Source organism: Phoca vitulina, unplaced genomic scaffold, assembly GCF_004348235.1.
Source record: "Phoca vitulina isolate PV1807 unplaced genomic scaffold, GSC_HSeal_1.0 scaffold3, whole genome shotgun sequence".
Taxonomy (NCBI): Eukaryota; Metazoa; Chordata; class Mammalia; order Carnivora; family Phocidae; genus Phoca; species Phoca vitulina.
In genome coordinates, this window is record NW_022589706.1 from 76,103,837 (window position 1) to 76,126,783 (window position 22,947).

The 22,947-nt window shown below is 38.7% G+C and overlaps 2 protein-coding genes across 2 annotated transcripts in view; one reads left to right on the plus strand and one right to left on the minus strand.

Annotated features, from left to right (window-relative positions):
• The window catches only part of CUNH4orf17 (chromosome unknown C4orf17 homolog), a 335,194-nt gene that overhangs the window by 183,018 nt on the left and 129,229 nt on the right, over positions 1-22,947 (plus strand). The window lies entirely within an intron of this gene.
• Positions 109-21,008, minus strand: LOC116630172 (alcohol dehydrogenase E chain). Its single transcript, XM_032400884.1, has 9 exons — positions 20,262-21,008; positions 11,052-11,153; positions 10,421-10,559; positions 9,040-9,127; positions 8,724-8,943; positions 6,493-6,753; positions 4,529-4,664; positions 3,537-3,675; positions 109-133 (listed from the first exon to the last, which is right to left on the minus strand). The coding sequence occupies exons 1-9, from the start codon at positions 20,277-20,279 to the stop codon at positions 109-111; spliced, it is 1,128 nt and encodes a 375-aa protein (XP_032256775.1). The 5' UTR covers positions 20,280-21,008.

The following is a 22,947-nucleotide window of genomic DNA, read 5'->3' on the forward strand; positions in this document are numbered from 1 at the left end:
TTTATTGATTGCATCTCTGAAGAACAGAATTAGTGATGTTGTTTGGTTGCTCGTTCCAGAAGGTGCAGGAACCAAAAGACTGCTGCAAGTGAAGGCATTTGTATGGTCTCAGAATGTTAGGATGGTGCGGATGCTACAACAGGAAATAAAAGATATATTAATCGTTTTAATGTTCAGATAACCCACACTCTTCCACGTGAGAGTCCAAGGAACATTCACTGCTGTCTCAGTGAAAAGCTATCTGTGGTTCCACTACTTCATTTGCATCCCTGTGCATTCATGTCAAGTAAAGTAGTACAGTGGGTCCCCTTTTGCTGGTTCTTTCTTGTGTGTTCTACTGCCTTGAGCTCAGTCATAACATCCTGAATATGACTGCCATTTAGGCTTCATTATATATGAACATCCTCAAAAAATCACTTTTGAGAGCATGCATATCTGGAATAATAATACAAAACAACAATGGGTAATGACATGTAATAAGTGTTTGCTATTTGTCACATAATCTGTAGATGCTTTTTGTGCATTTTATCATTGAAACCTCAACTGAAACAACCATGCTATCAGGCAGGTCCTAATGTTTCCATTTTAGAGATTAAAAATACTGAGAGAGAGGGTTATAACTTGTTCTAGGTCACATATCTAGTGTGGGGTGTGGGAATTTAAACCTCAAAATAAAGTTGCACAAATTACAAGATGATAGATAACTTGCTGGAAGGAACCATAATGTAATAAAGACCATCTTGAAGGCTTCATAGAGCTTTGATAAAGAAATGTTGAAGGATTCTTAGAAATATATAATAAAGTTGATTTGTATTCAGAAACTTCATTCTTATGGAGATCAGAAATTTAGCATTTACACTGGAACCAATGTCCTTCCTAAAAACTATCTTCTGATGGATATAAACTTTTAGAAAAAAATGGTCTTTGTGCCTTAAAAAAAAAAATATATATATATATATATATACTTATATTTAATAAGGAAAATATATGTAATTTTAGAAACTGAGAGATAGTGTGAAGAAGAAAGTAAAAATTAGGACACCTGGGTGGCTCAGTCGGTTAAGTGTCTGCCTTCAGCTCAGGGCAGGATCCCAGAGTCCTGGGATCGAGTCCCGCATCGGGCTCCCTGCTTGGCAGGGAACCTGCTTCTCCCCCTGCCTGCCACTCCCCCTGCTTGTGTTCTCTCCCTCTCTCTCTCTCTGACAAATAAATAAAAACAAAATCTTAAAAAAAAAAAGTTAAAATTACCTGTAATCCCACACCTAGAGATAGTGTTAATATTTTCTTGCATTTTGATCAATTTTTTTTCTAGACATATGTCAATTTTTTACTGCTCATATTGAAAACTTGGGGTCACATTGTATATATAAGTTTGTATTCTCAATTCTGTAACCTAAAATTACAATATAAGAATTTCCCAATTTAATGAAATAACTTCTTTTAAATGGCTTCATTGATTTCTAGTACATGGTTGGAATTTATTTAACCACTCCCTTAATGTTGGACTTTAGTATGTTTCCAAGTTTTGATACTATAGACAATAGATGGGCGTGCTTAAATAGATGTGTATTTGATTCTCTGATTATTTCTGTAGAATAGCTTCCCAGAAATGGAATTGCTGGGACAAGGGACCTAGGTTTTTTTTTTAAGGGTTTCTGATGCAAATTAACCAAATTGCTTTCCAGAAAAGATGTAATCTGGTGCTCTCGATAAGATTTGTCAGACAGTCCAGTATAATATGTTATGTGTGTGGGTGCTTAAGAACTTCTATTTAAAGTTGAAAACCTCATGAGAAGTGTGAGATAGCAGAAAAAGTGTGGGTGATGCTTCTAGAAGGTGGGAGTTACCTACAACTACCTATTACAAGTTGCACCTCATGTGGAAATGCAGATGACAAAATTCTTTTTAGGTGGTCATTATAGTTAAATGTTAGAGGTAGGAAATGGAATTGGCTTATTTTCCTAATCTTCGAAGAAAATATAAGACTTCAGCATTTAAAAGAGCATTCCCCTTTACAACACAGGCACACCTCACTCTGTTGCTCCTTGCAGATACTGCGTTCTTTTACGAATTGAAGGTTTGTGGCGACCCTGTGTTGAGCAAGTCTGCTGGTACTATTTTTTCCAACAGCATTTGCTCACTTCCTGTCTCTGGGTCACATTGTAGTAATTCTGACAATATTTCAAACTTTTTCATTCCTGTTATATTTGTTATGGTAACCTGTGATCAGTGATCTTTCCATGCTATTATGTAATTGTTTTGGGGCTATCACGAATGTGCCCATAGAAGATGATGAACTTAATCCATAAATATTGTGTGGATTCTGACTGCCACTGGCCATTCCCCTGTCTCCCTGTCTTTCCTGGGCCTATCACCTGAGACACAACAATACTGAAATTAGGCCAGTTAATAACACTACAGTGGTCTCTAAGTGTTCTAGTGAAAGGAAGAACCAATCGATGTAACAAACTTTATTGCTGTCTTATTTTAATAAATTGCCACAGTCACCCCAAACTTGAGCAACCCCCATGCTGATCAGTCAGCAGCCAGCACGACCCTCCACCAGCAAGAAGATTACCACTCACTGAAAGGTCAGATGATGGTTAGCATTTTTTAGCAACACAATATTTTTTTTTTTTTTTTTTAAAGATTTTATTTATTTATTTGAGAGAGAGAGAATGAGAGAGAGCACATGAGAGGGGGGAGGGTCAGAGGGAGAAGCAGACTCCCCGCCGAGCAGGGAGCCCGATGCGGGACTCGATCCAGGGACTCCAGGATCATGACCTGAGCCGAAGGCAGCCGCTTAACCAACTGAGCCACCCAGGCACCCAACACAATATTTTTTAATTAAGGTATGCACATTGTTTTTTAGACATACTGCTATTGTCCCTTACTAGACTATAGCATAGTGTAAAAATAACTTTCATAAGCACTGGGAAAGCAAAAACTTCCTTTGACTCGCTTTACTGCATATTCGCTTTATTGCAGTGGTCTGGAACCGAATCCACAATATGTCTAAGGTATGCCTATAATTTTTAGTTGTGAAAAGTTCTTTGTAAACTGAAAAAAATAATAATGGTGTTTTTTAATGAAAAAATTAGTGATATCTGTCTACGAAAAAAAAATCTCAAGGTAGCTCTACCTCCTTCCATAATGAAATAGGTCCTTAATATAAATTTACAGCCATTAATGGTCAACCTTTTTAGGTGGACAGGCAGAGGCTGCAGTGACTTAGGTTATAATTAAGACTGTGTGACTCTGATTCTTTTTCCTTCCAAGGGTGACTATTCTCTTGTAAATAAAGCTGAGTGGCTCTGATTATTCAGAGTCCCTGTAACGAAAATAATTTGGTTTCAGTAGAACAGGAAGTACAAAGCAACTGTTTTAGTTTCTCACAATACCATCCATCTTAAATGTTCTATATCCAAAGACTGAACTACCAATGGAGAAACAAGGCATTCCAGTATTTTTTTCATTCTTTCACCTTTTTTCTCTATTGACCAATCCCCACCATAAAAAAGAAATTTAATATCTACCTCTTTCCAGAGCGAAGCAGGTCAAATCCTTCATTTATTTTTTCAAAAGGTAAAACATGGGTTATTAATGGATCCAGTGGAAACTTCTTAGCCATAAAATCAGCCACAAGTTTGGGGACAGAATCTTTACTCTTAAAGCCTGAAAAGAAAATGACATCATTGTAAGATTCAGCCATGGGTAAGAGGAGAATTGGAGAAGAGAATTTCCAAGCAGAATTTTTTTTTTAAAAGATTTTATTTATTTATTTGACACAGAGAGAGAGAGAGAGAGAGAGAGAGAGGCAGAGAGCAAGTACAAGCAGGGGGAGCAGCAGACAGAGGGAGAGGGAGAAGCAGGCTCCCCACTGAGCAAGGAGCCCGATGTGGGGCTCGATCCCAGGACCCTGGGATCATGACCTGAGCTGAAGGCAGACACTTAATGGACTGAGCCACCCAGGAGCCCCTCCAAGCAGAATTAAGATGAAAGTTTCTAGAAAGTGCTACGTCCCACAGACTACTGTTACTGAGGCTAATAAGAGATAGTGTTTCAATATCCTTTGCCATGGTTAGACTTTTTTTTTTTTTAATCCACCTAGATAAACTAGAGTCCTTAATTATTAGCTCTCCCATAGAGAAATTATACTATTGGTGCTTATTCCCAAAGTCAAGGAGCAAATTTAGCAATTGCCTAAATTTAGGCGATGAGAGCATACATGAATGACTGCTGTGGATTTCTTGGGTCCTATGAGGTGTTTCAGTGCCTTGTGCCATCATGGGTATAAAAGAAGGGTACGGAAAGATTCTAGTTAGTTTATGGGAACACCAAAAAGTGTGTCTTGGGACCTTCTGTGTGCATCAGATCCATAAATGTAGTTGATTTAGAGCCTATAGCTACAAAGGGATTTTAATTTACTTTTTAACCATGTTGCTTTTTAAAACCTGGCTTTGTCACTTGTAAAAGGGAAGAACTCCTGAGGTTAATAAGAATTCAGCCATCAAGCCTAACTACATACCACCAAAAATTGCTCCTTTCCAGGTACGTCTGGTCAATAGCAACATGGGGCTCATAGAGAGATCTTTCGAATTAGGAGGTACTCCTACAATGACGCTTACACCATAGGACTCTTGACAGCAGGACAAGGCAGCCACCTGGAATAAAATTAATATTTAGCATCATTAAAGTGAATTTTCTGATAGTCCTCACTCATGATACATAGTATCATGCAATATTGATTTAGCTAGATTGTGAGTGTGTGCAGGGAAGAGATAACATCTTTTGTTTCTTTATTCCCCATTGTGCCTAGAATAGTGCTGTGGTTTTAGGAAATGCCCAGAAAATCTCTTTTTAATGAAACCAGTGGATAAATAAATTTGTGTATGCTTAATTCTTCCTTATAAAATAGTAGAGGCAAACATCATTACAAACATATCTATATAAAGTCTGATTCCTCAAGTAAAAGTAGTGTTTTGTCACCACATCGCTCTCAGTCTATGAATTGATTAAGTCATTTTTCATTTATTTGTCACGTAGATATTTTGAACTCAGTACTTTGAACCATGTGTTTTGATGGCAAACAAGATATAAGGTCAATTACATTACCAAAATTGGTCTCTTATTCACTTGGGACTTCTGGTCTCCTGGAATTTCAAAAGAAAGCCTTCCCCCTCCAGTCAAGTTTTTAAACATGTTCCATAGTAAGAGAATTTTTGAGGACCTCCCCCCACCCAGCAATATATAAGAATTAATCCTTTGATTTTGGAGTATGATGTATAGAAGACCAGGTAACCTCAGAACATGCGGCCGTTGTTCTGAGATATTTGGTATCTTTAAGTGAAGTAACAATCCAATTTCGCAGAAGAAAATAGAGGGAAAACAACAGAAAAAGGGCATAAGGAGAAATGCTACCACCCTGAATAAAGTTGGATTCTCTTGGAACTTCAGTCATCTGAAGTTGGCATATTGTCCCAAGTCAAGGCTACAAAGAGCTTTATTCTTAGGGTGGTGCTCCCTATAACCAACACTGCTGGGATTTACTGGAGAACCTCAAAAGGGGGATTTATTTGTTTCTGGGGACTGTTTCAGTAGGATTCTAGAGAATTCTGGTTAGGTGGAATATAACTGGAGATGTGTTCCTCATTGCAATTGATGATATTTACAATTATTTGAAAGCAATGTTTTGTGTATTTCAAAGGTGTTGGAAACACTGTAAGGTCAGAAACAGTATTGCATATCAATAGCACTAGCTAACATTTATTGAGCTTACCATCTGACAGGTGGCACTGTGCTCAGTATTTTACATGCATTATCTCATGTAATTTATAAACAGTGCTATGAGATATGTATCTCTTAAATTTTTTTGGTGGAAAAATTTGTTGACTTTCTAAAGTATTCAGCCCAACACAGAGATATTGGGTGCTTCCTATGTGCCAGGCACTGTGCTGTCTACGGTGGCAGGATGGGGCAGTGTGCTGAATGGTAAAATGCAATTATTTTCTGTTAATAAATGATACTGGTCTAAAATTGGCCATTATTCCCTCTGGCCATAGTATGATATATGAAAAGAAATGAAAATTTATTAAAATATAAAAAAAGTTAAAGTGTTAAAACCATTTTTGTTAAGAATGGGGGGAAAATCAAACTTGCCAATTTGAAAACAGAATTTATATTATCTATATTTACTTGAGTTTGGATTTTTTTACTAAAAGTTAACAAAGTAAATTTATAATGGCTTAATTAAAAAAAAAAAGACCCTCTTTCCTCTCTCTAAGGGGAACTATTACTTGAGACAGATTTGCTTAGCTGATGGAATTAAGGATTTCTCATAGGAATAAACTGAATATCCCAAGTAACAGGAGATGGAAAATCACCATTCATAGTTTTTAAAATATTATTTATATATATTATTTATATTCTGATGCCTAAAACTACACTCTGGAATGTAGAAGCAGATATCTCAGGGTATTTCCTGTTACATACCACGGTGTCAAGCCGCCCAATGACTTCAAATGAAAAATCCACACCGCCACCACTCATTTCCTTCAGCACGTCCTGGATGGGTTCCTTGTAGTCCTGAGGGCTGATACACTCAGTGGCACCCACCTCTTTGGCCTTTGCAAATTTGTCTTTGTTGATGTCCACTCCAATGATCCTGGCTGCTCCCGCTGCTTTACAGCCTATGATCACAGACAGGCCGACCCCTCCAAGGCCAAACACCGCACAGGTGGAGCCCTGGGTCACCTGTGTTTACAGAAAATGCAAAAATGGATTAAATAATGATTATTAGAAAGTGCCTAAGCTGCATAAAATGCCATGCCTTGTCCGTTACGGAGATGCTATTCAAACTCTTAGGTCCAACCTTCTGCCAAATCTCTTTTGGCTTTAGTTGCTTCGTGTTTAAATTAGGGGGGTTGAACTAGATGAGTGGTTCTCAAACTCTGCTGGACATTAGACTCACCTGGGGAGGTTTAAAATATCTCAATGCCCAGGTCCCAGCTCGTAACCAATTCCATCAGAATCTCTGTGGGTGGGACCCAGTTCCCAGGTGACTCCAATGGGAAGCCCAGGGTTGGAGCCAGTGGATTGGATGATCTTTAAGCTCTAAATGCCAGTGACTACCATCTTGAAGAGACTCTAATAGCTGAAATCCATTGACACCCAGCTTTATTAAATCACACAGAGAAATGCAAGTTTTGGGAAATGAAATAATAAGTGGAAAAGATTATTCTGGGATACTGAAAAATAATCCAATCAAATTCTTAATAATTAGCTCCTTGGTTCATTAACTTTCAGTATCATGACCAGTATCACGAGAGCAGAAATTAGCTGTGAAACATAGAAAAGTTATCCTTAGCTTAGAGGAAAGCCTAAGAACAGGGGAAATTTAACAGATAACTAAGATAATACAGCTTGAGACTGCTGTGATCTTGTGGGTCGTTATCCCTGCTTTTAAGAATATACTAATAAACAATATGCACTGAAAAATTGGTCTGTATTTTATTAATGGCTGAGATTAATTATTACAAGTGCCCTCAGCTTCTGCTCTGTGTAGGCTCAGTTAGACCACCTGCTCAAACAGATGATGTAATTGCACAAGGGACTAAGCGCTAGAGCCACAGAAATTTGGAAAACAAGTGCTCTCGATTATTTAAATTGGCTAGGGACTGTTAGTAAACCTAAACTGCTATAGTCAGCCTTCATCATGGGTAAAATATTTCTCCTGTCCCAAGTAATCATTCTGTGGGATACAATACCACTTTTTACCTTGTTTAGAAAAATTTGAGACTTGTGATTGTGATTTAAAGGTAAAGGTAATTATGTATCATGGTTTAAGATTCAGCCAGAGTTTGGAGAGAAAAGCTAGTTGCAGCTCTCATACTAACCAGCTGTGAGATTTTGGGCAAATAGCTTTATGTCTTTGGGCCTCCATTTCATAAAATGAAGGAATACTGCTACATTTCCAACCTTTTGGGAAGAGGAGCCTTTAAAGAATTTCTCTTTAAAATCTACCACCTCTGACCTCTGTGTGTATGTGTGTGTGTGTGTGTGTGTGTGTTCATGGCAGGAGGCAAGATGTAAACAGTGAAATCCCCTAATGACTGGAATAAATGCAAAATGCATTATTGAAGCCTCATTACTTCCCTTATAGGGATCCACAGAGTGGGTGGGTTGGTGACTCTTGGTTTGGAGGTGTACCAGATAAGGCTTTGGAATCTACTGTTGATCCTAATTCTGGGAGTAGAGGATCCATGGACTAGATGCTCCTCAGAGGTGACCCCTTCATTTACTTCTGCTGCCTCAAAAGCTAGCAAAACCTACTATACCTGATGCATGTTGGTGCTTACAGTACAATAAATTACTAAATGAGCTCCCAGGTCTAAAACTTAGTAATCACATAAAGAACAAATATAGAAGAATAATTGTTGAAAATTATATCTTTACTTTTTTTAAACTAAGCATCAATAGCTTTTTCATCTGTGACAAACATAAATTTTCTAGGAAATGCTCCTCAATTCCTGCTGATGCCATTTTCCCCAATCATAACTGATATCCTAAATTTTGTAGAGTATATCAGTGTTATTGTGGTAACAGGGTGGAAAGCTACCAGTAAATCTATGAAAAATGATCTCTGATTACTTTGAGAAATTGCTGTCCTTTTAGTTCCTGACAGTCTGAGTACAACCGGTTTTATCATCCATTGTCATTCCTACCTTGGCAATGTTGATTGCAGACCCATAACCAGTAGAAAATCCACAGCCAATGAGACAGACTTTCTCCAATGGTGAGGCCGCATCAATCTTGGCCACTGCAATCTCATCCACCACCGTGTACTGGGAGAAGGTGCTGGTGCCGATGAAATGGTAGATGGGCTTTCCTCTGCAGGTGAACCTGGTAGTACCATCCTGCATGATCCCCCGAGGTGTGCTCAGACTGGCCAATACAACACATAGACACACAGGGCATGAAACAGGAACATAACTGATGCACAAATCCATTGGTTGTGTAAAGAGAGTATCAGAAACTTACTCATTTTTCAAGCAGAAGTTGCCTTGTGGGTGTTTACAAACAATGCATTTTCCACACTGGGGAGTAAAGAGTGGAATGACTTTGTCACCTGGAGGGTATAAAACACATTCTTCTTAAATTTCTACCCCGGAATTCATAGAGCAAGAACTGGAAGCTTATGTGTATGTGTTAGAGGTGTGTGTCTTTGAAAAATCTCCAAGAGATAGAATTCATGCACCACCACGTCACCGGTCAGTGCCTGCCAGCACCGTTAATGGTTTGGGTTTGTATGTGCCTGAAGATTCCCAAAGAGGAAATACAAATATCGGGAACAACGTGGATTTAAAAGACTGTTGCTCCTGTATTAATAGTTCTCTTTTGTTGTGTGCCTTTTCTCTTGGGGGTTTTATACATATCATCTCATAAATCCTTGACAATTAAACCTTAAATATTCTCACTGTAACTGTAAATATAAATGTTAGCTGTGATCAGGCTGCCATCATTCCACCAGATGCCTGGGGGATCCGGTAGTTTGTAATAGTTTGGGACAAAGTAAAAATGAGTATTGGCTTTTCAAAGTGACTGTGCTTTTAGGGTTTTCATTTTGTTTTGTTTTTTAAGGGAAAACTAACAAAAATGGGACAAAGAAGAATTCAAGAAATCCCTCTGTCAACCTCAACAATGAGTTAGGCACTCTCTTTGAGGATAAAAACTGACTTTCAGATGTTTGTACCTGGCAACTTAATTGGTAAATTATTTTTTCTGCTTTGGTAGAAGGAAAAGTAAGTGTGTCATTTATTATTAATTTATTTCTAACTAAAGGAAATATTAAGAGCTGAAACTCAAACCAGACGATTTATTTTATTATTTTCTGTTCACAGGCCAATTAAGTATATGGTAAGGGAGAGGCCACATTTACTGGTAAAGTTCTTCCCACCTAAGAGGAGATCATGTTGATTTAATCATAGCCTCATGGCTTCCATCCTGTGAAATCAGCAAGGAACAGTTTCCATACACTGATTTGGAGGCTCAGGACATAGACTTATTTTTTCTTATTTTGTATCATTTATAGTTCTCTTTGGACCTGACAGAAGACAGTACTCAGCAACACTAAGATGGAAATTATTTGTTTATGAACTCTGACTTTGGCAGGCACTGCATTTATTTCGATCCTTATGTGTCCCTGGGATCTAACCTGGTGCCTGACATCAATAGGCACTTGCTAAAGGAGAGAATTTATGAGTGCATGAATACACACATGTCTGAGTCAGGCAGGGAGGGAAGAAAGGAGGAGACCTATGTTCTAGTCCCAGCTCTGCCATGACCTTCTGCAAGGTCTTTCCAGGCTGGATGATCTTGGGGTCCTGAACTGAGGTATATTCCCTAAGTGTGAATTCTGTACCTGGTTTTACTGTAGTCACCCCTTCTCCAATGCTTTCCACAATGCCGGCTGCCTCATGGCCCAAGATCATAGGGAGAGGTGTGATGAATGTTCCACTAACCACGTGATCATCGGAGCGACAGATTCCTGAGGCCACCATCTATAGGGTAAAGGGAGGATGATTAGATTTAGAAAAGATTAGGACCCTTTCCTTTTCCTCATCAAACAATTTGGAATAGTCTGTGAAATAATTGTTTCTGAAATATTTAAGTCTTATTTAATATACAAGAATGTATCCATTTTTATAGAAGTAGAAATTGCAGCTTAGCACTAGGAAAATTGTCACTTTTAAGTTCTACCATCTGATGCTAATTGATTTTGACATCTTGATGTATATCCCTTTGCACTTTTTTTCCTGTACAAACACACAAGTTCTTTTTTATTTTATTAGGATTATACTGTATATACTCTTTGATTCCTTTTTAAAAATTTAAAGATTTGTATTTATATCTTTCTTTGACAATAAATGTAATTCCCATGTTTGGATCACCATATAAAAAGTGTCTCTTAATGGATTTTTGCTTATTTCCATTTTTACCATTTTCTGAATTTTTTAAACCTAAAACCAAATAGAAATGGAAAAATGTTTCACCTTAATACGAACTTCATGGGCCTTAGGGGGTGCAACCTCCACCTCCTCAATGGAAAAGGGTTTCTTTATCTCCCATAGCACAGCTGCTTTGCATTTGATTACCTGGAAATTGAATAGAAAGATGATACCAGTTTTTCCCCACTTTTAAAGTCAGGGAGAGTGACTTTCATTTTTTCACGTGCAACATCTAGCCCCATGTCTGGAACCTAACAAGGGTTCCATAGAAATGAAGAACCTCTGATTTACAAAGAGAATAAAAATACCTTTTAAACAATAGGCAAAGCAATAACATAAGGAAAGAGAAACAGAATTAACTATAATGAAACATTGAGACAAAAGGGAATATATTCTTTTAGACCATCTTAATGTTGGTTTTTCTTCTCCAAGGGTTGTTTCTTCCTGATATTTCTTTTTTTTTTTTTTTAATTTTATTGTGTTATGTTAGTCACCATACAATACATCATTGGTTTTTGATGTGGTGATCCACGATCCATTGTTTTCGTATAACACCCAGTGCTCCATGCAGTACGTGCCCCCCTTAATACCCATGACCGGCCTAACCAATCCCCCCTCCCCCCTCCCCTCTAAAACCCTGTTTGTTTCTCAGAGTTCATAGTCTCTCATGGTTCATCTCTCCCTCCAATTCCGCCCCCCCATTTTTCCCTTCCTTCTCCTGATGTCCTCCGTGCTATTCCTTATGTTCCACAGATAAGTGAAACCATATGATAATTGACTTTCTCTGCTTGACTTATTTCACTTAGCATAATCTCCTCCAGTCCCATCGATGTTGATGTAAAAGTTGGGTATTCATCCTTTCTGATGGCTGAGTAATATTCCATTGTATATATGGACCACATCTTCTTTATCCATTCATCTGTTGAAGGGCATCTCGGCTCTTTCCACAGTTTGGCTATTGCGGACATTGCTGCTATGAACATTGGGGTGCATATGGCCCTTCTTTTCACTACATCTGTGTCTTTGGGGTAAATCCCCAGGAGTGCAATTGCTTGGTCATAGGGTAGCTCTATTTTGAATTTTTTGAGGCACCTCCACACTGTTTTCCAAAGTGGCTATACCAACTTGCATTCCCACCAACAGTGTAAGAGGGTTCCCCTTTCTCCACAACCTCTCCAACATTTGTTGTTTCTTTCCCTGTCCATTTTTGCCATTCTAACTGGTGTAAGGTGGTATCTCAATGTGGTTTTGATTTGGATTTCCCTGATGGCTAATGATGATGAACATTTTTCATGTGTCTGTTAGCCATTTGTATGTCTTACTTCAGAGAAGTGTCTTTTCATATCTTCTGCCCACTTTTTGACTTGATTATTTGTTTTTTGGGTGTTGAGTTTGAGAAGTTCTTTATAGATCTTGGATACCAGCCCTTTATCTGTAATGTCATTTGCAAATATCTTCTCCCATTCTGTGGGTTGCCTCTTTGTTTTGTTGACTGTTTCCTTTGCTGTGCAGAAGCTTTTTATCTTGATGAAGTCCCAAAAGTTCATTTTTGCTTTTGTTTCACTAGCTTTTGGAGATGTATCTTGAAAGAAGTTGCTGTGGCCGATGTCAAAGAGGTTACTGCCTATGTTCTCCTCTAGGATTTTGATGGATTCCTGTCCACATTGAGGTCTTTCATCCACTTTGAGTTTATCTTTGTGAATGGTGTTAGAGAATGATCGAGTTTCATTCTTCTGCATATAGCTGTCCAATTTTCACAGCACCATTTATTGAAGAGACTGTCTTTTCTCCATTGCATGTTTTTTCCTGCTTTGTCAAAGATTATTTGACCATAGAGTTGAAGGTCCATATCTGGGTTCTCTATTCTGTTCCATTGGTCTATATGTCTGTTTTTGTGCCACTACCATGCTGTCTTGGTGATCACAGCTTTGTAATATAGCTTGAAATCGGGCAACGTGATGCCCCCAGCTTTGTTTTTCTTTTTCAACATTTCCTTGGCGATTCGGGGTCTTTTCTGGTTCCATACAAATTTTAGGATTGTTTGTTCCAGCACTTTGAAAAATGTCATTGGAATTTTGATCAGGATGGCATTGAAGGTATAGATTGCTCTGGGTAGCATAGACATTTTAACAATGTTTATTCTTCCAATCCATGAGCATGGAATATTTTTCCATCTTTTTGTGTCTTCTTCAATTTCTTTCATGAGTGTTTTGTAGTTCCTAGAGTATAGATCCTTTACCTCTTTGGTTAGGTTTATTCTGAGGTATCTTATGGTTTTTGGTGCTATTGTAAATGGAATCGTTTCTCTAATTTCTCTTTCTACAGTTGCGTTGTTACTGTATAAGAAAGCAACTGATTTCTGTGCATTGATTTTGTATCCTGCAACGTTCCTTAATTGCTGTATGAGTTCTCGTAATTTGGGGGTGGAGTCTTTTGGGTTTTCCACATAAAGTATCATGTCACCTGTGAAAAGAGAGAGTTTGACTTCTTTGCCAATTTGAATGCCTTTTATTTCTTTTTGTTGTCTGATTGCTGTTGCTAGGACTTCTAATACTATGTTGAACAATAGTGGCGAGAGTGGGCATCCTTGACGTGTTCCTGATCTTAAGGGAAAGGCTCTCAGCTTTTCCCCATTGAGGATGATATTCCCTGTGGGTTTTTCATAGATGGATTTTATGAACTTGAGGAATGTTCCCTCTCTTCCTATACTCTGGAGAGTTTTAATCAGGAAAGGATGCTGTATTTTGTCAAATGCTTTTTCTGCATCAATTGAGAGGACCATATGGTTCTTCTCCCTCCTCTTATTAATGTGTTCTATCACATTGATTGATTTGTGAATGTTGAACCACCCTTGCATCCCGGGGATAAATCCCACTTGATTGTGGTGGAGGATCCTTTTAATGTATTGTTGGATCCTATTAGCTAGGATTTTGTTGAGGATTTTGGAATCCATATTCATCAGGGATATCGGTCTGAAATTCTCCTTTTTGATGGGGTCTTTGCCTGGTTTGGGGATTAAGGTAATGCTGGCCTCATAGAATGAGTCTGGAAGCTTTCCTTCTGTTTCTATTTTTTGAAACAGCTTCAGTAGAATAGGTATTATTTCCTCTTTGAATATTTGGTAGAATTCCCCAGGGAATCCATCAGGCCCCGGACTCTTGTTTTTTGGGAGGTTTTTGATCACTGCTTCAATCTCGTTACTGGTTATTAGCCTATTCAGGTTGTCAATTTCTTCCTGTTTCAGTCTTGGCAGCTTATAGGTTTCCAGGAAGGCCTCCATGTCATCCAGATTGCTCAGTTTATTGGCATATCGTTGTTGATAATAATTTCTAATAATTGTTTCTATTTCCTTGGTGTTAGTCGTGATCTCTCCCCTTTCATTCATAATTTTATTAATTTGGGTCCTTTCTCTTTTCTTTTGGATATCTGGCCAGTGGTTTATCGATCTTATTAATTCTTTCAAGGAACCAACTTCTAGTTTCGTTGATCAGATCTACTGTGTTTCTGGTTTCTAATTCATCGATTTCTGCTCTAATTTTAATTATTTCTCTTCTAATGCGTGGCTTAGGCATCGTTTGTTGCTTTTTCTCTACTTCTTTAAGGTGTAGAGTTAGTTGGTGAATTCGGGATTTTCTATTTTTTTGAGTGAGGCTTGGATGGCTGTGTATTTCCCCCTTAGGACCGCCTTTGCAGTATCCCATAGGTTTTGGACCAGTGTGTTTTCATTCTCATTGATTTCCATGAATTGTTTAAGTTCTTCTTTGATTTCCTGGTTGACCCAAACATTCTTGAGCAGAGTGGTCTTTAGCTTCCAAGTGTTTGAATTTCTGCCAAATTTTTTCTTGTGATTGAGTTCCAGTTTTAAAGCATTGTGGTCTGAGAATATGCAGGGAATAATCTCAATCTTTTGGTATTGGTTGAGACCTGATTTGTGACCCAGTATATGGTCTATTCTGGAGAAAGTTCCATGCATGCTCGAGAAGAATGAGTATTCTGTTGTTTCAGGGTGGAATGTTCTGTAAATATCTGTGAGGTCCATCTGGTCCAATGTATCATTCAAAGCTCTTGTTTCCTTGTTGATTTTCTGCTTAGATGATCTGTCCAATGCTGAGAGTGGAGTATTGAGGTCTCCTACAATTAACATATTGTTATCAATATGACTCTTTATTTTGGTTAACAGTTGGCTTATGTAGATGGCTGCTCCCATGTTGGGGGCATAGATATTTACAATTGTTAGATCTTCTTGTTGTATAGACCCTTTAAGAATGATATAGTGTCCTTCTGTGTCTCTAATTACAGACTTTAGTTTAAAATCTAATTTGTCTGATATAAGAATTGCTACCCCAGCTTTCTTTTGAGGTCCGTTGGCATGGAAGATGGATCTCCATCCCTTCACTTTCAGTCTGGATGTATCTTTAGGTTCAAAATGAGTCTCTTATAGACAGCATATGGATGGGTCCTGTCTTTTTATCCAATCTGCAACCCTGTGCCGTTTTATGGGAGCATTTAGGCCATTCACATTGAGAATGATTATTAAAAGATATGAATTTCTTGTCATCATGTTGCCTGTGAAGACCTTTTTTCCATAGATTGTCTCTGTAAATTTCTGTTCTATATCACTCTTGGGGTCTTTCTCCTCTTATAGAACCCCCCTTAATATTTCTTGCAGGGCCGGCTTAGGGGTCACATATTCTTTCAGTTTCTGCCGGTCATGGAAGCTCTGCATCTCTCCATCCATTCTGAATGACAGCCTTGCCGGATAAAGTATTCTTGGCTGCATGTTCTTCTCATTTAGTACCCTGAATATGTCTTGCCAGCCCTTTCTGCCTTGCCAGGTCTCTGTGGATAGGTCTCACGTTATTCTGATGTTCCTCCCTCTGTACATAAGGAATCTCTTCCCCCTAACTGCCCTTAGGATGGTTTCCTTGGTTCTAAGATTTGCAAGTTTTACTATTACATGCCGGGGTGTTGGCCTGTTTTCCTTGATCTTAGGAGGGGTCCTCTCTGCCTCTAGGACGCGAATGTTTGTTTCATTCCCCAGATTAGGGAAGTTCTCAGCTACGATTTGCTCAAATACATCTTCTAGTCCTCTCTCTCCACTCCCTCCGGGATTCCAATTATTCTGACATTGGAATGCTTCATGGTGTCACTTATTTCTCTGATTCTATTTTCATGGATTCTGAGTTGTTTTTCCCTGGTCTTCTCTTTTCCCTTTTTATCTATTATATCATCTTCCAGGTCGCTTATTTGCTCTTCTGCCTCAGTTACCCTAGCTGTTAGATTATCTAGATTGGATTGGATCTCATTGATAGCATTTTTAAGTTCTGCCAATTCAGCTTTCATTTCTGCCCTTAGAGACTCTATGTTGCCATTAATTGATTTCTCCATTCTAGCCATTGTCTTCACAATTGCTAGCCTGAATTCCATCTCCGACATCTTGGTTATATCTGCATCCATTTGTAAATCTGCAGCATAAGTCATAATCTCTGAGTCTTTTCTATTTTGGGGCTTCCTCCTCCTAGTCATTCTGTTGATGGGTGTTTGAGGGAATGTATAGAGTCCAAATTATTGACTAGAACCCAAGCAAGATGCACCTGTTTTCTTGGGACCTTAGAGTTGCTGGCCTCTTGTTTTCCCAGCCTGTCTTCTGCAGGAAGGGCCTGCCATGCTGTTACTCAGGTAACCCTGTTTGGGCGGTGTTGCCCTGCCCCCCTGTGGTGGGGGATGGGCTCACCAGGAATCAGTCTTTGGGACTTTTGTTCTCTGGCGGCTTTCCCTGGTGGCTTTCCGTGTCTCTTCTGCGAGTCAGAGCAGAAGAGACCGTTTCCAACCCTCTGCCTCAGAGCAGAGAGACCGCAGTCTGTTCTTCAGTGAGCTCTCCAGGCCACACCGTCTCCGTTTCTGTCCATGCTGCTATAAACTGCAGCGTCCTGGGTTGTGCGCCCCTCCGCAGCACCCCCAGTCCTGCCTCCAGGTCGGGGCACGTCTCTGCCCTTTGTGCTTCTAAAACCGCCAGCCACTCCCAGTTCGCGCGCGTGACCCCGCCAATCCGGGTTTCCGTCCCGGGGGCTGCCCTAGAATCCTTTTCCTGCTGCTACCGGTCTGCGAGTCTGTGCCCCGTCCCCAGCGCGCGAGGCTGTCGCTCACCTGCGGTGTAGGATCCCCATGGCCAGGCACCCTCCCACTGCCGTTTATCCTCCGATATCTGCCGGCAGAATCACGGCTCCCCACTTCGTACCTCGAAACCAACCGCCTAGGATATTCTGTTTGTAGAGATCCAGATCTTCTTACATCTCAGGCTGGTTTCGTGGGTGCTCAGAGTGGTCTGATAGATATCCAGCCCAATTCCGGGGACCAGTTGAAATAGGGTCCCCTACTCCTCCATCATCTTTCCCTCCTCCCTCTTCCTGATATTTCTTAATGTGGTCCTTAAATCGATTGTTTACCCACAACTGTTGGCTAGTGCATGAAGTTCTAAATCAACATAATTTTGCTGACAGGTATAGTGCTGTTCACATAAAATCTATTGCCCTCTTGCTCAATTCTCTGCTGAAGCCCAAACAATCTAACTTTATGATTTCATTTGCACATTTGCCTCCCTGTCTAGGATGCCTTCTCTTTCTCTATTTGCCTGTTCTCTTCCTTTGACTTTGTTTTCCCTACTGCTTGTGTGTGCTACTTGTTTGCATCACTCATTTGACAGTTAGCTTTGGTAGTGCTGTTTTCATCAAATGTATGTGTAGAAATTCCTTCCAGATTAGATTTGCAACAAAAATTGCAGAAGTTACAGCTGTATACACCCACTCACACATACCCACACATGCACGTATATATTTAAAAATGAGAGAATGGTGTGCTGGAATTTCTAGCTAGCACAGCTTACCCATGAAGGTTCTGAAAAATAAGAAGTTGAAAACATGTTCTTAGTGCTTGGGAATGTAATATAAAACCTGTCTTCTTTGTTGCAAAGCTTATACAGTTAAGGGAGTTTTTCCTAGAAAGAATTGGCATAATTGCAAATATGATAAAAAAAATCTTCAATAGAAATTTATCCTTTTGACAATTCATTTTCATTATTTATATGTCAAATCCTCCCACTTTGCAAGGTTTTTGCTATGATCAATGCCACAAAAATGTGAAAGTTCTTGGAAATAATACACTAATGGTAGATAGATCCTAATTATAGGGTTCTGTTCTGGGCGAGTTACATGCTTGATCTTTAAACCTCACAATGATGGTACCAAGGAAATATTATTGAATTTTTGGTCTTATTTTACAGATAAAAAGATTGAGGCTCAATTGACTCAGTAATTAACTGAGTAATTTTCCCAAAGTCACAAAGCTGGCTGTCCAGAGAATTAAGATCAATCCAACTTAAAAAAAAAAAAATCACCCAACTTTATTTTTTTACTACCCCATGGGTAGTGAAAGATTAACAAAGGTTAAATAATAATAACAGCAACAATAATAATAGCAGTGACTAACATTTATTGAATTATTTCTATGTACCAGGCACTATTCTAAGTGCTTTACAGTATTAATTTATTAAATTCTCACAACCACCTTATAAAATAGGTATCATTATTATCTCTTAGCATTTGAGGAGAATATAATACAGGAAGGGTAAACAAAAATGGTGTTGTCACAAAGCTAAAAGTGATTGATGTGGCATCCGAAGGGGGAGGATTGTGTTCATTTAGTTTACACTTTTGCTCTCTGACCCTTCTTTTAAGCTGAGTTTTGGCATATTTAATTTTCCTTTTTCCTAACTCTTCTTCATTTGAAATGTAATGCTATTGTAAAGGCTAACCAGTAATGAGTGAAAATAAAGAGAGTTGCAAGGAGAAAACCGACGGTTGGCGACCTGTGTGATTTCCTGCCGATCTTACTGATACAGGAGTGTTGTGTCACAGTGTGTGTAGAAACCTCAGAATCTTTAAGTTATCATAGCAAGATAGTATATTGTGTGATCCACTCCTAACATAACACATGTACTGGAAGCAGTTGCACAGGTTTTTGTAATTGAGTGAACAACATTAATTGCTTATGTTGAATAACCACATGCATTTCTCTGTCCCTGCGAGCACATTGAACAAATAAACATGAATCCATGGAAGACTTAGAATCAATTATCTGTGTTCCCAGTGCTAATAAGTGATTCAAACCGTATCACTGTTATTATTTTTTTGTAAAAAAAAAAATGGAAAGATATTCTTCCATAGGATTTCTATGGAAATTTCCTGGATTATGCCACAATAGGACCCTTTTAATTCAGAATTTGCATGTTGATGTTGGCTTGCTTAACCTTGATGATTCTAATGCTTTGAAATCAGCATGCCTTTTTTAAGAGATTTCATAGTAAGCTTCAAAGGATAAAGCCCTCTGAATCAAATTCCTCTCATAGAACTTTTGTCAGATCTAACTTCCCTGTGTTCCTAAAAATATGATTACAAAAAATAACACATTTAAATTATGGTTTCTTAATATAAAGATAACTTTTTGATTAAAAACATAGAATTTTAGGTTTGCAAATTATTCATGATTGGCCATAGCTCATTATTAATATATTGCACATTAATATAGGAAGTAAAGACTTTATTAGATACAGATGCTATTCATTCTTGATAAAGATATTTAGGAATAGCTTTTTTTTTTTTTTTTTAAGAAGTAGAAATTAAATTTAAAGATCACCCAATTCAACAGGAAAAAAAACTCCATTGGTTTTTACATGAAGCTTTGCCTGAACCAATTATTAAGACAATTTGAAAATTATTTTTTCCTTTTAATTGAACATACAGAGAGACAATGCATAAACAGATATTTTGCATTATTTCATGAAGGCACTTTTGGTTTCTTGCATGACCTCCACAAGTTACAGCAAATGTTATAGGAAACATTAAATTGCCATTGTATAACCTTTAAAGTTAAATTCAGACAGGAAACTCAGCTGTATGAAGAGCGAATTTTTTTTAGAAAAAGTGTTGTGAAACTCAACTATAAATGTATTTATACTTCAAAATAGTTTATAAGAAATATGTCCCAGTGTTGTCACAGTCTATAAAACACTCTTAACAGAGGAATAGCCTATTTTCATTGTAATTTAGTAGAATTGCATATTGAAGCATATAGTGTAGATTGTATTTCAGTGTATATTGTTTCTAATTTATATGTAAATTTTAAATTATTCATTAATAGTATATTTCTTTGTGTATTATACAATATTTCCCCAAAAGTAAAAAAACTTTTTTTGCTTACTTTTCCTGCTGTGCTCATGATTCCGTTTTGTCTTCAGGGCCAGAGACTGGTGAATTCTTACAGACTCTTTTCTGCTCAAGTACAGAAAGTTGATATATTACACAGATTGTTTGCTTGAGTTAACAACCCATTACACACACGTTATCTGAGGTCTTTAAGCCACACGCCTCAGCTTATTCTCCAGCGAAGTCAAATCAGAAAGAAAAGGTCACTGAGCCAGCGTTCAAACCTTGACTTTGTTTGCAATATGCCAATTTCAATTAATATCTTGATTTCATCAGGTTAAATATTTCCCTACACATAACATTTTAATCTCCCTCTTTTTCCTGGATTCTATATTTCTTATCTCTCAGCCCCACACAGGGTGTTCAGAGTTCTGTTTTCCCGTTGTGTGCACTCATCTCCAACTTCTAATCCACATATTGCATTCAGAGAAGAGAAGTAAGGAAGCAGCACAAATGATGTAGGACAGAGAGTGCTTCGAGCCAGAGGAACATGTTTGATTTAGCATTCTTTTCACAGCGGAGAAGTCACTGCAGTGCAGACAGCTGTCAGTCTCAGCAGAGGTGCTCACCATCTCTGGCATTTCTGCTCCGTGCGACAGAAATCAGCACTGACTGCACACCTCCCCGTTCCAGGCACTCAGCTGGGCACAGTGGGGGGCAGTGATGGATAAGAGGTGGCCTCTGCCTGTGCCAACAGGGAGTTTGGAGCAGTGGTTATGGCATGGCAGACCCCATCGTTGGATTCAGGCAGACCCTATCCTTACCAGCTGTGTGCACTTAACTGGCTTTGGCTTTAGTTTTCTTATTTATAAAATGAGGATGACTAAGCTCCTCAAGGAGTTGTCTGAGGAAAACTGAGATCATCCTTTTAAAGCGCTTAACAGGGAGCCTGAAACAGGGCAACCTTCGATGAATATTAGCTACTCGCTGAGGTTTCAGTGCTGACAACCTTACCACTTCCCTTTTGTTCTCCAAGCACTCTAGGGACTGAATGTTCTTAATGTTCTGTGTGGCTTCAACATGACTTTTGTGCTCTTTCAGCTTTCCAACAATTGTGCAATCAGTGTTCTCTATTAAATCCACTTTGTTTGAAATATAGTTTTCTATTTCCTTAACTGGAAACCGATATAGTTCTTGTCACCAAGAGTGGTCCCAGAAGCATATTCTCAAGTGAACAAAAGTATTTACACAGACTGAGTCGATGTCTTTGTAATGGTCACAGTTTGCTGAAATAGAAAGCACTGGAATGAGTATGTTTAAGGAGGTTGAGAAGGAAAATATCCATAATCATCAACAGAGGAGAAGTCAATAGAAGACTGACAGGGCCCAGTGGCTCTTTTCTATTATAGATTGAATGTAGGCCTGATCTGCAATGTTTTGCACACCTCCATGTGCCTTCCAGTAGTTTTCCGGAGCACTTGCAAGGTGTTCAAAATATAGTAGCTTTTGAATCCTTATAAAGTCACTAAAATGTTATGCTCAGCCATATACACCTATTTGCACAAGGCTGTGAAATTTGTTTTAGAATTCTCTTTATTTTGTATTCTATGAGTCCTAGAATATAACCAACTCTTTTGTCTCCATCATTTTTCTAGTTTTTGATTTTTTCATTTTCATTTTTACCAAAATTATACATGCCTATACGTATGCAAATTTTTTTTTTTTTTACAAAGCCTCTTAAGAGAAGCAGCAGTATTGACTTTCCTAATTCTTCCTACATTTACTCTTCCCTAGAAGCCACTGCTTTCAACTTTTGAAACTTATTATTTTGTTTTTTATTTCCACATCTCTAAGTTGCATGCCTAGATTCCTAACTTGGTTTTTCTTTGGGCATTTCTATTAACTTCCCATTTTGGAGGATGAAAATTTGGGGCAGTCATTACCACAAAAATACTCTACTTCTCTTCTGCTTCCCGAAGGAGTAACAATAATTTATATTATTAGGACTATGTAAATGCTGCTTACAGGTGAGCTGTGTAGTTTGCAATGTTTTTTTTTTTTTCCTTTACCTAAACAATCCTGTTTTCCCCTAGGGTTAAATATTGGGTTTTTAATTTTTTTAATTTTTTAAAAAGATTTTATTTATTTATTTGACAGAGAGAGAGCACACAAGCAGGGGGAGTGGCAGGCAGAGGGAGAAGCAGGCTCCCGCTGAGCAGGGAGCCCGACTGGGGACTTGATCCCAGAACTCCGGGATCATGACCTGAGCCGAAGGCAGCCGCTCAACCGACTGAGCCACCCAGGCACCCCAAATACTGGGTTTTTAAAAAACTAGCTTGGTTTTGTCTTTATACTTACAACCAATTCAATGCCCATAGCGTCTCCAGCGGTCTAATTCTCCACTTAAGACAAATAGGTGCATCAAGTATCCCACCAATTTTGTCTTGTAGAGAAATCCTGCCTGGAGTCTTGGACTTGCTCCAGAACGGCCTGGGTGTGCTCTGTCTCTGGGGCAACCTGCTGTACTTGATTCCTGGGGCTGCTGTAACAAATGATCACAAACTGAGGGCTTAACACAATGGAGGTTTATTTTCCCCCAGTTCTGGAGGCCCAAGATCTGAAGTCAGTATCACTGGGCTGAAATCAAGCATCAGCAGAGGTTCCAAGAGAGAATCCATTCCATGCTTTTTCCAGTTTCTGGTGGCTGCCGCATTCCCTGGCTTGTGGCCAGACACTCCAAC